This window comes from Tamandua tetradactyla, chromosome 8, assembly GCF_023851605.1.
Source record: "Tamandua tetradactyla isolate mTamTet1 chromosome 8, mTamTet1.pri, whole genome shotgun sequence".
NCBI classification, from domain to species: Eukaryota; Metazoa; Chordata; class Mammalia; order Pilosa; family Myrmecophagidae; genus Tamandua; species Tamandua tetradactyla.
Genome location: NC_135334.1, coordinates 98,574,338 through 98,593,481, shown reverse-complemented (window position 1 = coordinate 98,593,481; position 19,144 = coordinate 98,574,338). Strand labels below are relative to the sequence as shown.

The following is a 19,144-nucleotide window of genomic DNA, read 5'->3' as shown; positions in this document are numbered from 1 at the left end:
GCAACACAATATACAAAGAAATTAAAATTAAATAGTACTTTAGAAAATTCCACAAAGCACAATAAAATAATTGTTTCAACTTATTTTTTTTTCCTAATGCATCTGAAAGTATGTCAGGAGGTCTCTAGATGTCCTAATTCAGTGCTTCATGCTCCTAAAAGAATCTTAGTGGAGAAATAAAAGCAAGGGATTTGGAGGCGGATGATAAGTGCTTATTAAAAAAATTAATAATCTTGAAATATATGAATGTGGAGGAACAGTAACATAGCAAAAATGTTTAAATATATACTTTTTCAGTGCAAAGATTGTGAGTGATAAAAATTAGAGTAGGAAAATATTTCTTGGTTTGAATCTGAGTTCTTGTGTTATAAAAGTAATAGTTTTAAGTTTAAATTTGAAGGTACTGAAGGTGTTGAGGAATTTCAAGCAATGCTGTCACCAATACCTTGAAGATAAGTCTTGGAATTCAGGAAAATTTAAGGTGCTTATTTTAAATGCCACACACTGGTTTCTAAACATTGGTCACCTAGCGCCATCTACTGGCTATGTAACTCCCCTCCTGCAAATGGTTACCCGTGTAAATATTATATGTGTGTGTAGCTCCACCTGCTGGATTTTCTTCTAAAAAACAGCACATGCTCATTCTGAAGAATGAGTACATTAGGACAAGGAAATTAAATGATTACACTGCCCAGTGTATGATTTCTAGTCCCATTAGGAAAAATAAAATGTTTGCGAAGCAGCTATACCTCTTGCTTCTAAAGGAGAGTTTGTATGTATTCTATTTATTATTATGGGGAAAGAAGTTACATATCCCTTTGGTGACTCGGTCTCCATTTCCTCTTTTGCTATCCCCATGAAATCTTAGTCATTTGAGAAATTAACCCCGTATAGTTAAGGTGGGAAGTGAACTAGTATTTGAGCACATTTTGAGTACATTATTCCTTGAATCTTACAATTCCTAGAAATAGATAGTATTAGCCCCATTCTACCAACAAGAAAATGGAGATATGGTTTTCTAGCTGTATCTAAAATAATTTACCCTGAAATAGAATACAGAAAAATTTAAACCAAGATATTTTTATGCCAAAGCCCCTGCTTTTTCTGCTCCACCTGTTACACTGCCACTTAAGGAGAATTAAGTAGATGTGAATTGTATACCAATGCAATACTTAAAGACCGTTAAAAGATTTTTTAACCCCCATTAATATGCTTTCCATGTCAGAATTTTAGAACTCAGCCAAGATCATGTTATTTCCTTTACTAGTTTTTCTGCAGTCTAAATGCCACTTTCCATTTGTTACCTGGGCTCCTTTCTGCCTGGGTATCTCTAAAACCAACATAACATTCAAATCTTCCTTGTGGATATATGGTCAAAAAAGTCCAAAGAAAAGAATAATAATCTGTCACTTTTCTCTAAAGCGCTATTTACGTTCAACCTAAAACTAAGAATGCTAAAATTTCTATCAGTTAGATTACAGATGCTCAATAATTTACTAATACTAACTAATCTTATATAACGTGATTTAGTGTGAGCGTCCTAATTAAACTTTTTGAATGTTCTTTTAATTGCTAATATGGGCCAATCCGGGTCCTCTCCGACATCTGACAGTGAGAACTCTCTCTCAGGTGTGGATCAAGTTGTAAAGAAGGACAGAAGCCTAAAAGAATGGAGGTGGGTGTAAGTGGTTTCCACTATTTATAGAAAAACTTATCTACGGAAAGACAGAGTAAGAGCAATACACAGAGGGAAACAGAATTAACAGAGAAACTAATAATTATTATTTGACTAAACCCACTTTCCTTCTGGATTCCCCAGTATGTAAACCAAAATAATTATCATCACAATCCCCTTTGACTTGTTTCTATCTAAAGGAGTCTTGATTAATACGATTTCCAAACTATTTGTTGACTGAATAAATAATGAATAGAATGACTTTAGGTAGGCCTCTGTAAGTTCTCTGAGATTCTTTTTTTAATTTAATTATAAAGGTACTCATGTACACTTTACCTCTCTCCCAAGGTTTATGGAGTTCAAATAAAGTGATAGCTTTTAGAAACTTATTATAAATGTGTTATATAAATGCCAAGAGTCATGGGTCGCCAAACCTGTCATACTGTTCAACAAATCAATCCATATGCCTGCTGGCAGAGTGCTCCTTAAATGTGGCATGTGTTCAGTAAACTTTAATGTTATTTGCCAAAGTAATGTGTCTCCATGTGTCAGCTCTAAAATGTAAAGATAAGAATGGGGAGCTTTCCTAGGACTCTTTCTTTTTTAATTTAATATAACACTATAACTCAATGTTAAGACAAAATAATTTGATTAAATTTAAGTATCGATATAATGATCGTTGACATCTACACTTACTATAGAACGGGGGCTTGTAAGAAAATACTTTGTGAGAAATAACACTGCATTTACATTTTCACTCTTTTGTAAGAAAGTGTACTCATTTCATCTGCCAGTATAAAGTGGGATTACTGCTCACACTGATTTTTCAGCTCCTGATACATGAAAAAGAACTTCTTTGAAATAATGATCCAACTGTTGATGTTCCTGTGGTTTTATAAAGAATCAGAAAACAAATTCATACTTATTTCTGTGATGTTAAACACCCAATGCAGGTTTGGCAGATTACTTAAATAAATACCTGAGGTGCACATGGATGTCTTAAAAAAAAAAAAGAAGTAATGCCTTCAGTAAAGATGAGCATATCTTAATAAATTTACATATTTCTTACTTAACAAATATGTCTGTCTGCTAATTGGGTAAATTTCCAATCTCCCATTCCATACCAAGTACTTTCACATTTTTTACCATATACTTTCACTTTTGTTCTCAAAATAAGAACTTAGTATAGAAAATTGTAAATAACCAAAACTCAAGACTATCTGGAGAAAGAATTTTGTTATCCCTGTGAACTTGGATACAATTATCTGCTATTACAGATAATTGTAATAATTAGAGGGTGACAGTTTTTGCGTACTCACTCCTTTCCCATCCCACCTTCTCCATAATCTGAAATTTTAAGAATTTTAAATACTGTAATAGGAGCTTTCTCTACCGCTAAAACTTAACTGTTAATCTTTATTCTAAAAATAGGTTATATTGTGCTTTTTCCCAATAAGTATAACCTAAATAAACTGAACACTGCAAAAACATGTGTGAATCAGAAGAGGCTTCAGATGAATTTTTTGAGATGCCTGTAAATTCACAAAATACAATATGAGTACAGAGGAAATTGAGAATAACTAGGAGGTCTGGCTTTCCATAACAGACCATAAGACTTGATCATTGCTGACTCTACCATCAAGTGACGCTCAATAAATAACTGCTAAAAATGCATACTAATTAAAATGCATCCAATATTGAGCCATTTATGGCATGCCTTTTCCAAATTAAATATTAAGTGCTCAGCAATTACATAGTATGACTATACATCATTCATTTCGTCTTGGCTTTCACGATTGCCTAAAAATGCTAGATCTTAGAATTCGAGATTGTTTTTCTCGATAGAGTGTTAATTGCTACTCCACCTAAATAATCTGCTAGTAGTTCATTTACACGAGCAAACATGAAAGTATCATCACTTTTGGAAGATTTTTACAGGCAGAAATTATGCAGGAAAGGGGTTTTTCTGTCCCTTGCTCAGGACCGGTTTTGATGAAGTAGGATTTTTTCAGTTTTGCTGTAGAATTTGCTTACCATTAGCAAGACAAGATTTGTGTGTGTGTGTGTGTTATTGATGCTTTATTAAGATTTTGCAAACCCAAGCCAACCCTTATTGGTGAAAATCTGCCTCTCAAATGAAGCCAGAACCAAGGATCGTATAACTTTGACTTCTGTAAATCATACATGAGAAACTAGGAAGAATAGTTTCCTACCTTTTTCTCCCAGGCTTTCTCTGTATATAATCAAAGACAATTTGGAGCAAGAATTGGAGAGAATGAGGAAATATTTTGCACTTTCCTTTGGGGTGGGTGTGTGTGCCTGTCTGTGAGTTTGTATTTCTGATGAGCTAATATAAGACTGGTTCTTTCTGATAAAGAATTCTACTTGCAGATCTTTCAAAATATTTTGAATTTATTATACAGGATCAATTGGAGGCTAAAACAATTCCACTTAAAATAGAAAAAGATCACTTCAGGGGTAAATATCTCCAAGGTTTTTAAATCAATCTGACTGCTTCAACTAAGGGAAGTAGCTGAAATAGCCAAAAGCCTACTTGTAATAATTTATTAATTTTATTACACATCCATATTTAAAAACACATTAGATGGAAATATATTCATCTAGAAATATTGCTTCTTTCCATGCCCACATTTCATTCAGCAATTTTGTTAACTTCTTCACACGCATTTCATCATAATTGTCTTAATCATCACTAGGGCAACTTTTTGAGCCGTAAACAGTTTCTAAATTATATCATTTTTACTCCCTTCCTAGTGCCTCTAAACATAACACATTTAAATTCTTGTTTCACGCTGTTTCATGTTACTGGAAATTTATCCAAAGCCATAAGAACTCATTCATATAACATTAGAACAGTTGTTTGTTCTTTCTACTCATCCTGTAAGTATGCTTTCAGCACCTCCAAAATGTAACCATTTACTCTATTGCTTAATTAACATGCTCTTTAAAAGGCCTGTTTATAATGACTTTCAGTACTTCCAAATGTGAAATTGTATCCCCAGCGATAATTACTAAATTTCTTTACCTTGTATTTTTACTGAGTCAGCTAGCAGTCAGGAACTAAGTACTCAAAGTACCCTAAGAACTAAAAACAAGTACGGATTAAGGCCGTTTCCAATTAACGCATCTTCCTCAAAAATTTTATTTTTCAAAATAAAATAGTTAAAAAGAACTCTGAAGTAGAGAGACTTTACAAGGGTTCTGATAAAAAGTGATTCACTCTACTTCCTTGTGGAAAAGACTCAACCTTACACTGAGGCAGTCATACTATATGCAAAGAGCCAGCAAGGGAAAACAGATTGAAAATGCAGATCAAGTACAAAACAACACAGGAGAAAGTGTACAGGAGTGGAAACAGGGAGAAGGTTGATGCCATACTAGCTCCCTAAAGTTCAAGAAGCTGGAGGGGTGAGTGGAGGAAGGAAAGGAGAAAAGAGGAAAGGAGTAAGAGAAGCAGCAGTCACTACCAGTTTCTTGTTCTTCCACTTAATTTACCCCCTTTCTCTTCTCAACTCACAGGTGGATTTTAGCTCATTAAACCCACCCTTTTCAACGGCCAGATTTCAGCCATAGCTCTCTCACCACCTACGCTAAGCAAACCTGGTCCTTTAAATAGTCCTTTCCTGCCAATAAAACTTTGTCTTATGGACTTTCTCTGATATCCCTCATCTCTCCTCTGGATCATTACTTATACATTCATATGAAGGAAACTTAGTAAAAGGTCCATAACTGCTTCTGATTTCCTGTGTCTTATGGAATCTCTTTAGCCCAGGTTCTAATATACCCTCCTGAAAGTCTTTATTCTACCTTTTTCTTTCTGGTTGCAGATGTCCGGCTATTGTTTTAATTTTTCTGCCTGGCCCAAGATTAATGCTTTGCCATGAGCATTCGTTCCTGGAATCTACCACCACACCTGGAGCCTTTCCCTAGATTTACCCTGGGTTCACATCGTGTATCACCAGCCAGCAGCTCACCACCTCCATCAGCTCATTCCTGTGCAAGCGATTGATCAAAGCCCTGAGTCATCCCCTGGCCCAGAAGGAATTTAAAACTCAAAAACAATGACATATGATTTGCATAACATCGTACCAAAATGAATATGTGATTGAAGGTACCATAAAGAAAAAGTCAATTACCCAAATACAATAATGGGGAGGACATCATTTGTTTCTTCCAGCATTCTAACTGCAGCAGCTGGTTAATTGCTTTCCTTGCAATGGCCCAGTGACCTACAGAAATATTAAGCATGGTTTCATATCTGCAGCACAAGTGATAAGAAGTTACTATTCCGAATGATAGGAAGGACAAAGCAGGTTTTCATCGGGGTACAGGGAAGGCAGGTGAAATTAGGGCCAGCTGAACATACACATTAGCTCTAAGGATGAAAACGCATGGTAGTAATTAAAAATTAAATGATAATACTAACCTATGAGATAACTGAAGGAACAACCAACAGGGAATGCCATAATTTCCTGAACTAATGTCTTCATTGGTTTCTTTGCACAGTATTAACTTTTTAAATTTTTACCTAAATTACTTTCAAAATGAGGGAGAAGTTACTGAACAATCTTGAATATGGACTAGTAGCCTAAATGAAGCATGCCTAGATTCCAGAAATGCATTTGAAAAAGCTAAACAGGATATAGATGTGAATAAGATCTAATGTGAACTAATTTGTTAAAAATTTGGTACATTTATAATCAAATAAATAGTTCTATCAAAAAGTACTGGGGGGAGAGGGGCGGGCCACAGTGGCTCAGCAGGCAAGAATGCTTGCCTGCCATGCCAGAGGACCCGGGTTCAATTCCCAGTGCCTGCCCATGTTAAAAAAAAAAAAAAAAATACTGGGGGATGAATAGTCTTAGCTGAAGAAAACTTTTTTCCTCTGTGGTGGAACATTCAGCCCTCTGCAAGGCTTTCTTCACAAATTTGGATGATGATAAAATGATATGCTTTTTACCAGCAAATGACAAGGAAATACTGTAGAGAAGAAAACGAAAGGCTCTTCTCAGATGACATGAATCTAAAAAGATGCAAATGAATATAAACAAATTAAAGTTCTAAAACCTAGGTTTCACCAGTTTACAGCACAGCCCAACAAAGGGGATGATCTACCATAAACCCTGTGCATGGAATAATAAAAACTAATTGTGGTAGAATTCTCACCTGCCATGTGGGAATCCTGGGTTCAATTCCTGGTCCATGTACTTCCCCCAGAAACAAACAAAAGTTCCACAAATCATGCTGCAATAATGGGATGCTCACATGGGAAAACAACGAAATGAGACCCCACCATACAGCTGCAAAAAAAAAAACAAACTAATAGTAAATGCTACTATGTGTCAGGCGATAGATAGATAGATAGACAGACAGACAGACAGATAAAGATAGCTTCTTCACAAACTTTGTAGGGTAAGTACAAGACTGGCTACAAAATTTGGGGGATCTAGTATAAAACAAAAATGCATAATTCACAAATAATGAAGAATTTCAAGATAGTGAAAACAGAACTCTAAATCAAACAGTGAGTCCTTCTAAGTCTAAGGCCCCATGCAATTCTGCAGTTCACATATCCAAGAAATCGTCCCTGGATTGGTGTCATTTTGCATGGGTGTTATTTCTAAGGAATCACATCTGAGTTGTCCAGTACTAATACTCCAGCATAAGACACAGAGCTTGACACAAGTGGGACACTTGGCAGACGTTTGAAGAAAGAAGAAATGGCCAAAAAGAGGAATGGTGAATCTATCAACATTGGTTTACATTTTGCCATGACAGGGAAATAGATTTTGATAGCAAGAAAAATTCCCAATATTTTAAGAATCTGAGGACCTGAAAAAGATTTCCCCTCTCAAACTCTACTTTGAAAAGAAAAAGGCAAAAGGAAAGTCTGAAGCTATAAATTAGTAATAATTCTCCCATTTTACATTCAAAGTTAGTTTCAGATCAAAGGATAAAGAAATAACATTGACATGAAAGTAAATAAGCAAAGTTTCTTAATGTCCCACAACAGATTTCATATCCCTTTGGAGACCCATAAAACAAACTTAACAAAACAGAAAATCAATGAACAGTGCTATTAGATAGGTTCAATTTTGATATTTTATTTGTATTTTCATTTATGTGGAAAGCCTACGAGTTAATTCTTTGAGAACTTACACTGTATTTGCATAAATGTACAAAAGTAAAAGCTATTTATGGAAACATCAAACATGATGAGCTTTTTTCTTAAAATATGAATAAAATATTTTAAAATTTCTACATATTTGGTTGCTAATTAATTAAGTCTTGAAATACTGGGAGTTATAGAAACAAAAGCTAAAGAGATGCATGTTTCAAATGTTTCATTTGAGAAAAAAGAAAGGAGATAATTCTTAAACTAAGGAAGATTGTATGGATATTCTACTTGATAAACCTCATCCTGCATTATTGGTTATAAACATAACATTTATTAATGTAATGCTATTTTAACTGATTTTATCAGTGTATATTTATCAAGTGCTAAGAAAAGGATAATAAAAATGCCAGCCACAGAATGAAAACACCTGACTGAACCAATCTTACTTGCGTTATGAAACAGCCAGGAGGATGTAAAACAAAAATCAGTGAATAATGCTTACACAGAAACTTCAGACAAAGAATTGGATGTAGTAAAATCATATTTAATGTTGATATTCAGAGTTATTGATGTAGTTTATAACAAAATAAGGCCATGTTTAAAGCCATAAAATAGTATGTAATTATTTGGCAATAGCTACTATCTTTAATCTAGAATTCTCCACATAGAAATGAAAAAGATTAGAGACAGCACACTAGAAAGGGATCCCACAGTCAAATAAATTGAAAAAATATTTTATTCTATATACCCTTTTGAAGATTCATAATCACTTTAGCATATGACAAGTTCTGAATAGTCTAGCAGCAAAGATGTTTGCTTAATTTTAACCTAGAATTTCCCAAACTTATTTGAACTCATCGCCCACTTTTTTAGTAGTGGTGGAGGAGAGAGATGTTTTGGTTGTTTTGGTTTTCAAATAAAATTATAAAACATTTTGAGATGGTGTTATTTCCTGGAGTTTGCTCTGAGAATTTAACATCTATGTCAATCAAATATATATAAGCAATAATTTTAACTGATTGCATTTAATATTTACAAGTTTTAATAGCTTATTTTACAATGAAATTCTATACAGTTTTCAGTTTTCCAAATGCACTTTTTGGGCAAACATATGTCCAGAACCACAGAGTTACTACCCAATACTCTTGCCTTTTTCATTCTTTTCTTGGTCAGGTCACACTTAGGAGATTATGTCCTGTGCAGGACCTTGGGAGAATATAGTGTAATAAAGGCTATCAATCTGGATAGTGGCATGGGGGCAGGACTATGAAACTATTCCTGAAGAATTATAATTGAAGGAATGCATGATGGTTGCTGTGCCACTTGCTAGGCTGTTGTCTTTAGCTCTAAATCCACTCTTTCATGGCCTATCTTTTAATGCCAGGATGATGACTCTGCATATTTTATCCTCTTTAACCCGCTGGATTCCCAGTAGGCCTAGCCAAAGAGGATACTCAAGGGAGAATGGAAGCAGGTGGATGGGAAAAGGTTTACTTAGTGCTGTTTTCTTGTTCTCTGTGTCATGGCAGCAATGGCACTTCACCTGGTATCCGGAATTGTTTTCATCAGTGGTTGCTTTCAGTTTCCAAGTTATTCCCAAACCCCAGAATTAGTTTTGTTGTGCTTTTCTCAATGATCAGCACGAATCAGATAGTGTCCTCCTCAGAGTTCTGAGCTTCAGCCTCTAGATTCTGGCAATCCCACCCTCTTCCCTGAGTCCTATCATCATATAGAAGAGAAAAACTTTATTTTGTGATACCCCAAAGGATAGAACTAGGATTGATATATGGAAATATCAGAGGACCTGTTTCAAATCAATATATTTTAAAAGGTTCTAGTAATTAAGGTACCAAAAAAGGGAGCTTTTTGCTTCCAAATGGGCTTCATTGAACTGGAGTGAATTTTCTATCTACAAATTTAATCAAGAAGATGCAGAATTGTCACTATCTTAAGATTGTAGGGAGAATTTAAAATATCAGATGAGAGATTGAACTAGATGGGAGATTGAACTAGATGCTCTCTAACATTCTTTCCATTTGGGTGATTCTACAACCTAAGAAACAGTAAAATACAACTACATTCACCTTTTATTTGGTACCACTCTGTAGCCAATACCAAGCACTGGGTCCAATGCCTTACTTATATTATTTCTAATGCTCATAACATCCTACATTGTTATAGCATACTATTCCCATTTTATAGTGTATAAAAGGAATTGAGGCTCATGGGAGAAATTGGCCAAGATCACAAACCCTTCCCAATGACTCTTTTATGTCAGTCTCCCAATTCCTGAATCCAGTTGATATTCTATTTTCTGTTTTATCTCTTGTTGTTGGTATTGTTGTTATACAGAATAAAGGATAAGGGTAATGAGAAGTGATAAGTAAAAAGTGATGACAGCTTGGCAAAAGTTACTTATTCATCAAATCCAAGATACTGATCCATATTTCCTATCATGTGCTCACATAGCTGCCTCTGACAGGACTGCTCTTGTTTTCTTTAGCTACTTGGTAAATTCCTATACATTCTTTAAAGTCCAGATCAAGTGCTTCTACACCCACCTTCAGGGTGTGTCCTTGTCCTCCTGTACCTACTCAAGGATAGTGCACAAACCAAAGAAGTTACAGCTGAGTTCTCCTGTGACTATATTACTCCATGAGGGCAAAGGCAGATCAGGAAGCCAGAAAAGTGGAACCACTGACAATGGTTCCGGACTCACTTTCAGAAAGAATTGGAGGCTCCTGCATTTCTACAAAACCTGTGTCATTATCAGAGCTCACAACACATGGTTTTACCTTTTTATTATTGCCGATTTAATCCATTTATCTTTCTATTCTCATTACCTAGCAAGGGATGTAACAGTAAATATACAAAGTATGTGTGCTTGATGGTATTAGAAAAAGAACAGGATTTCAAGTCAATTCCTGGTGTGCAGTAATGAGAAAAATTACATAATTTTTCAAGTCTTACTCTTCCCAGAGAGGTGAATTTCAAGAAGGGAGTAGTCAATAATTTCAAATGTTACTCTTGGGCAAGATAATTTAATTTTTCTAAGCCTAACTTTTCCAAGAGATTTTCAGTAGTTTCTAAAACTATGGGAATATCATGCGATAAAAAGTGCCCATTAAATTCAGCAGAAAGATTATTAGTGATAAATTGGGACAAGTACCAGTGAAGTGGTAAGGGTGAAAGCCAGGTTGCAGTGAGCCAAGTATTACATTGGATGACTTAATGAGGAGAAGTGAAGCACTAGTAATGCTCACACATTTTACTATAAATTATGGAGATGGGGTCTTAGAGTTAGCTCTTATTTTCAAAGGGGTTTTGTTCATTAATTAGAAAAGGAGGAGATTTGAACATATAATATTTAAATGTTTAAAGGAAAGAGGCAATATAGAAAGAAGGAGGTTAGCTAGGAGAGGGAACAATCTGTACATCAAGATCTTTGAGGAGGTTCCTAGGAAGAAGAAATTTGAGATAAGAGGAGAGGTACTGACATTTTCCATTGCAATAAAGATTAGAGAGAAAAGGATGATTTGGATACAGACAAGGTTATGGGCTGATAGGTAGCTAGGAAATGAAGAAGCTCCAGTCTGGACTTACAAAGCAATTATGATAGCATAGCACAGTTATTAAGAGTGCTCTGGATCCAGGCTTTCTGGAATTAAATCCCAACTCATCCTTTCATTAATTGTATAACCTCAAGCAAATTATTTAACATCCAGATGCCTTGATACCTGGATGATAATAATTGTGCACATATCCGCATGGATTGTTGTAAAGAGTTGGTGAGTTAATATATACACATTCTTCTAACAGTGCTGAGCATAATCTCTGTTAGCCATTTCATTATCACTATGTGAAGCAAGAATCATTGTCCTACTGCTGCTGAAAGTGAGAGGCCGTGAGTTCAGAGATTTTAATAGAGAGAAGACAGGTTGAAGGGAACGTCTTAGAGTACAAAACAAAAAGAGCTAGTGCAACTAGAATCGGTAAACAGTGGTGAACACCCAGACTAAACTGAGGATCATGGATATGGGTTGCAGAATCTCGTGTTTCCCCTCGGATCCTGGAGGAAGGCGGACATTTGGGCTGATGCATCAGAAAGCTGTGATGGAAGAACCAAGCGGTGATGGAACTGAGAACCCTGACAGTAGAAAGGCTGAAGGGATACACCATGGAGTCCAGGCTAGATAAGTTTAGACGTGAAGGGAGCTCCAAGGTGAGAACGTGTAGCGGTGAGGACTACAAATGGTATCGTGGTTTTCTGAGCAAGAGATCTGGAAGGACTGGAAATAGTGGCAACTTGACAGCCCCAATTCTGTAGACCATCTCCGTATCCTACCGTCTTCGGCTTCCTGCTTTAGGTTCGGAAGGCGACTATGGGAAAGGGCGGGGCTGGCCGGACGAAAACAAAGAGAATTGTGATGAAGGCACCCACCCGGGCAGGGCGGGGAGCGCCCAGGGGCGTCGGTGCTCCGGCTGTCGCAGAGCTGTCGGGTGGGCGGCGCCGGGGGCGCTCGGAGGCTCTGGAGCATGTGCCTGTACTGTAGGGGGGACGAAACAACCCAAGTCAACCCCGTGAGTCCTCCGGGGCCCTTGAGGCGGTCTTGACCTCCTCTGCCCAGGCCTGGAGCTCGGAAGCCGCTGCGGGAGTTCGCGCTGCCAGTGGTGGCGCAGGCGGTTTAGTGCTGGGGGTTGGGCGATCCCGGGTGAAGTAGACAGACTGGGTGCTGTCTGCAGGACCAACAGGGAGGAGGAAAAGCCCCGGACGGCTCCGGCTCCCGGTCAGGCACCATAAACAGCGTTTGCTGGCCGACCCATTTACCCGCTTTGGGAAGAGGGCATGGGGGGCAATGATAAGATTCTCAATATCCATATGGGAGGAGATTGCTTTTGTGTCTTATGGTTTAAAAAGTGAATCAAAACAGAGAGGAGGAAAGTGCGATTTAGAAATTAGGGGAAGAACGTGGGAACCCCATAAACTAGCACCTGAGCTCCCTGTGCTTGCAAAGCACACCTGCTGAGGCTCCTCAGACACCCAGCTTTTGCAAAAGGCTTTAGAAGCCCAAATTAGAGATATTCAAGGCTGGTTCCCTCAGTCAAGAGCAGAAAGTCCATTTCTGGCAGAAACATGAATTGGTGATGTCTCGAACACTTCCCTTCCAGCATAAATCCCTGCACTCGATGTGTTCCCTGCAATATGGTTCATATCTGGTTCTTTATTTCTTATAACATTAATGCAATCCCCATCCTCCAACCTATGTTTTCATTGCTTTAAGGAGATATTCAAATTCTGGCCCTGACTCTTGCACTTGGGATAAAATGTCATCTATTATATAAATTAAAAGCAGTACCATAGACTTGGAATTATAATAATTACTTTGTGTTTTCTCATGACTTTTGTCTTTTTAAAAATTTTGCGTATTTTGTAGGAAGGACCAAAATTACATCATCCTTCAGATGTCACTAGAAGACAGGTAATGTTGAAATAGACAACTAAATTCTAGTTGTTTCAAGATTATGCTTTTCACTTTTTCCTTTAAGTGTGGTGCTTCCTAACATTCTAGAACTTTTATTAACTGTACATTCCTGCAGTAGCTTTCTTGAGGTTCTGGGGTTTTGTGACTACTGATTAGAATGGGTCTTTGGGTAACCTAAATGGCTTATATTCTCATTTTATTTAATTGTAATATTTTATACATACACAAGAATATAGGTAGCATGTATAAGTAAGTCATAAATCACACTAAATTACACTTCTAAATTAATTAAAATGTTATCTGTATCCTTGAATCCATCAAAGAGCTTCTTCCTTAACTTGCCTCCCTGAATCTCTCCCAGTGGCCACCAGTATCTTGAATTTTCTGTTAACAACCTCTCCTTTTTCTTTTATAGTTCTGTCACATATCTGCCTCCAACAGTATATTATTTATTTTTAATTGGTTTAAACTTTATAAACTATAAGATCACGCAAATTTTAGTGTATATTGACTCTTCTCAACATTGTTTTCTAAAATACATCCATGTTGCTGGATATGATTGTAGTCCTTTATTTTCCCTGTTGTTTTAATATTTCATTGTGGGATGTATCATACAGTTCATATATCCTTTCTCCTTTTGGTGGTTATTGTGTTTCTACCGTCTTCCTATAATGAATAGTTCTGTGAATGTTCTAGTACATAGCTCCTCATTTAGGCAGGAGTGGAATGTCTAGATTACAGTGAAAACAAATCTTTCGTTATTATAAAATGTGTTTTATTGTTTTCAAAGTGATTTGCCAATTTACACTCCCATTGGCAATAATAAAAGTTGCTGTTACTCATGTTCTCTCCAACTCAATAATGTATTTCATTACCTTCAAAACCATTCTAGTTTGATCCCCTAGGTCTCTGGTACTTCTAGTTGCCATTCAATGAGGATATAAAAAGCTGTGGGTGACAGGTGACAAGGACACACAGGTTTTGTATTCTTATTCTTAAAAAGAGAAAATTTCTTTGATGTTTTTAATGACCATTCCCTTTAAAATAAAAGAGCATGTATCCCTGAGTTTTTGCATCTATGCACATTTCCTTTGAAGTAGGAATCGAGAATAAATAGTCTAATCTCAAAACCCTACTAATGTTTCAGTGTATTTTATCTATGAATTGCACATTTGAAGAAAGGTTTTCTTCTGTGTAGCTATGCCAGCCATATGCACTGATTTAATTTTTTTATTGGCACAAAACCAAAAATGTATTCAGTATTGTTTTAGTCAGCTTAGCTGCCAAAATGCAGTAAACCAGAAATGGCCTGGCTTTTAACAGGAGGAATTTATTCATTTACAAGCTGACAGTTCTAAAGCCGTGAAAATGTCCAAATCAAGGCATCCTAGATCACACCTGGACTTCTCTAGCAACTGGCGCAAGGCACATGGCAGCACCTGCTTCTCTTCCTGACTTCATTGCTTTCAGCCTCTTGCTTCCGTAACTTTCTCTATGTGTCTTTCTCTGAATTTCGTCTTCTTATAAAGGACTCCAGTAACAAGATCTACCCTAAATGAGGTGTACATCTTAAGATCCTACTCACAAAAGATCCTACTTACAATGGGTGCATACTCACAGGAATGGGTGAATTTGAAGAACAATTTTCTGGGGTCCATAAAGCCTCCAAACCATCACAAGCATGCTGCCTTTTTCTATTATGTAAAGTATGGTTTGTTTATTTTCAATTTTCCTAAAGTCCACAGCTAAACGTGTTCAGCGTATGCAAATCGTAATGAAGCAGAAAAGGAAGCTCAATAAACGGTTTGCAAGGCCTGCTCCACTTCCAGAACCTGGGATCCTAGTAAGTATAGAGAGTTCACCAAAATTAACAGATCCTTAAATGCCACAGACATCCTCCTTTTAAAATTATGTAATATTCGCTCTTAAATTTTTCCCCTTTTTCCTTTGAAAAATTTGTGATTCATGTTTGGGAAGGTACCTTAGAAGTCCTCTAATAAAATGCTCGTTTATTATTTGAATCTCCTCTGTGTCCTCTCCTGGAGGTGAAGTGTGGTATAAGGAAAAGAGTATGATCTTTGAAATCAGGTTGTTCTGGGTTTCAGTTCTTGCTTTGCCTAATATTAGCTGACTGCCCAAGGGATTCACTCAAATCTTTGGGTTACATTATAAATAACAAAATCTCCTGCCAAATAGTCATTCAACCTAGGCTTAAATACTTGTAACATCAGAATACACTCTACTCCAACCAGCACTTAGTTCATCTTTGTGTGTCTCTGACCAGGATTTGAAAGTTCTTCCACATAACAAGTCATATTTACATTTTTTTGTAGCCAGAAATTAATTCAATTTCCCTTCAATCTGCATGTCCTTCAGATATTTGATAAGAACTATTATCTTACTCCATAAATAGGCTCTTCCTCTGGAATAAAAAATCCACATTTCCCTCAGCCATTCCACTTTCATAAATCCATGAAGGAAGCCTATTAAACTTCTCACCTCTCTAAATGTCCTTGCATCCAAGAATGACAGTGACCCAGTTGTGACCAATGAAATATAAGTGAAAGGTTAAAGAGGCTTTTTCTCCCTTGATCAAAAAAGCCCTGTCCTTATTCTGGACGATCTTCAGGATTGTGGCTTTGATATTGAAAGATTTGGGAGAATTTATATTTCCAATAACAAAGATTTTTTTTCTGTTGGTTTTCTTTAAAAAACAACAAGTACAACGAATGAATAACTATTTCAGTTAGAACTGATAACTTTAGCTATTGAAACAGAAACCCAACTGCCGTGGTTAACCAAAATAGGAGTTGATGTTTTCTCCAAACAAAAATTCCTGATCCGGGTAGCCTGATACAGTTCAAAAAGTCCATCAAAGTCTCAGGTTCCCTTCTGTCTTTTTGACCCTCCACCCTTATCACATGGCCTTTACTCTCAGGGTCTCCAAATGGCTTCTGGATCTTTCATCATCATGTTCACATTCCAAGAGAAAAAGGACATAGGACGACTGGCAAAAGCCACGAACCATCTAGGTGGATCCTCTTTTGATCAGGAAAAAGCCTCCTTAGTCTTTCACTTACATTTCGCTGGTCATAACTGGGTCACCGTGATCCCTAGCTGCAAGGACATTTAGAGAAGTGAAAAGTTTAACTGGCGTCATTTTGCTCCGAAGAGAACGGTATTCTTCTTGTATGGAAGAAAGCACCTTCCTTTTTCATTTTTAAACTGATAATTCTCTTTCTGTAACTCACCCTCCTCCAGGATTTCTGGCGTTAATGCATATTATGAGTAAAGGTACAGCCCATTAGCCTTGTTTAGCATTTGTATTTGCATAACCAAGGGAGCTTATGCATTGCCACACCAAAACCCAGGATCCCCAATTTTGCAGAGGTCTTGTACAGTCATTAATATTTACAAAGCCCCTCCCTTGCTGGTATACCAGTGTTTCTTAATCCCACTCAAATAATTAGGGCTTCTGTAGTAACCCTTAAAATATGTCTGCACTACGTGTCCTATACTCAGCTATCCCTTAGTCGAATAAAAGGTGGAATATAGGGGAAAGGGGAGAAAGGATTCCTGAAAACACCTTTCTATACTATATGGCAATTGCTGCCACTTTTCTAAACTTTTGACTCTTTATTCATTTCCACACAGTTTATTTGATCATACTTTCTATCCCTTTGTCAATTCAGATACCTTGTGTATTTCCTTTTTCTCTTTTGTGATTTACTCCTCAATAACAAACTATTTAGAATTTTCCATGTAAAGCTCCCCTTTCCCTTCTTGAGCTGCTAGATATTTTTATGCAAACATCCACAAAATTGTTCTTTAGCAATCATCCCACCAACTCAAGCTTTCAGACACCAGTGGAACGTTTCACAAATAAATAATATAAAAATATTTAATGCATGTTATATGGAAACCGTGAGCCCAGTCTGGTGTTCATATATTCATTTTCCTTAATACATGGATTCTGAAATTATCTTCAGAACATTAAGATATTTTCTTCTAGCAGAATCAGGGAGTCATGAGCGCTCTTGTGTCCTGTAAAAGAGAAACTGCACACTTTGCCCAAGAAAGAATATCAAGGGGCTCAAAGGACCAAAGTAAATACTATGCTAAAGTGCTTTCCTCATCACTTGCCAAAGTGTAATCATAGCAAGGAGGGACTGTGAAAAATCCTTTGTGACTTTTTAATGTACATGATATACCTGGACCAATGGATGTATGGTATCTCTCATGTAAACTCAGTGCTGAAAGTGAGAGATCAATTTTGTTTGATCTTAGTTTTTAAAATATTTCCAAACCGTTGTGGACTAATACTTTGGCAATATACAATCAAAATGTCATAGCAGCATCAAATTGTTTTAAAACTACATAAGTGGTTTCTCAGCTAGTCTTGTCACACCAGAATCCAGACCCCACTGAGTAGCTCTGCTTTCAAATGAACTGATTCTTCTTTCACTTTTTCTTCTCTCATACTTTGTATAAATTTTCTTAGAGGCGGCCTCCCAAATAATAACCTCTTCTCATTTTCTCAGTGCTTAAATTAGTCTTTGACTTAAAGAAAGGATACATTTATGTTATTTGTCCAAATGGTTTTAGATAAAAATAAAATACTACGTACAAATAAGTGCTTTCTTGAGATATGGGTTCTATCCAGTAGATCATGGTGTGCATGATAAGGTTAGGGCACCCAGTTGTGAAAAGAAGTTTGGAAAAGTATTTTTTAACAGGAAATTGTTTTTGTTTTAAATGGTAAATACAATTTTTATTTCCCCATTTTCTATATATAAAGCACCTTCTTTGATCTTGTCTGTTTAAAGTCAATATACAAAATTTTCTCCTAATTAATTATAAGCATTCATGGATATTAAAATTATCCTGAAATATTATTGGCAGGTTAAATTCCTGGGAATTCTGATAAATATAATCTTTCCATTTTCATTTCTCTATACCTGCTGCTCATGTCATTTTGAGTCATTTCAAGTCAACCCAACAGATGTGTATGATACGCTTTCTCACCCAGTCACAGACCATAAGTCTTGGGTGAAAAATCCCTGTTTGAACATCTCTGTCCTATCCACTATATTTCAGAAATGACTTTGACCTTTTCTACAGTCTGTCTAGGGTTTCTCCAAATTCTTCCTGTTTGCAGTGCTTGTTACCTGATTCACAGAAACTTGTTTGATATCATATCCATCTCCAGTTATGATTTATCAGATAATAGAACATTTCATATCTGAATTTTAAATGGGAACTTATTTTAATTCAAAACACCATTTCTATCTTTTCAAAGAATACTTTTTTATTAAAAAAAAACCTTCTTCCTCTGAGAACTTTTCCGTATGATTTATAATTTGTATAAACATTTCTATGCAGATTTTAATTGAATTCATTTTGCTTTGTATATTTTTATCTCTTCTAGTGGACATCTTGATAAAGCTGGAGTCCATATGGAAGAAACCATGTGCCAGACCAAACACGTGCTGATTTCTGTCATCAAGCAGCATTTCACGATTTGACTTACTTTGCAAATAAGGGCAATATTCTGCCATTTCAGAAAAATAAACACGGTGCAAGCATTTAACATCCAGACTACATGCTATAGCATTTTATTAAGTACCGTATCTTACTACTACTTTCTTTTCTGTGATAAATTTGAGATTTGCTGCTTTTCAACAAATAATGCATATGTGTAGGCTTTTGAAAGTAATATGCACATGATTAAATTTTGTTTCGTTATGGAACGTATGACTTACTTAGATATTTGGAATTATGTTTCAATAATAGGGAAAACATTCCTCTGCTTTATGTTTATAATGGCTTGTGTTTAAACAAAATTTT

The 19,144-nt window shown here is 36.3% G+C and overlaps 1 protein-coding gene across 1 annotated transcript; it reads left to right on the top strand.

The window, feature by feature from the left end:
• The first annotated feature begins 12,245 nt into the window (after positions 1-12,245).
• CCDC179 (coiled-coil domain containing 179) lies at positions 12,246-18,887 on the top strand. Its single transcript, XM_077112273.1, has 4 exons — positions 12,246-12,395; positions 13,250-13,294; positions 15,036-15,140; positions 18,726-18,887. Exons 1-4 carry the CDS (start codon positions 12,351-12,353, stop codon positions 18,735-18,737), a joined length of 207 nt encoding a protein of 68 aa, XP_076968388.1. The 5' UTR covers positions 12,246-12,350; the 3' UTR covers positions 18,738-18,887.
• Positions 18,888-19,144: the final 257 nt, after the last annotated feature.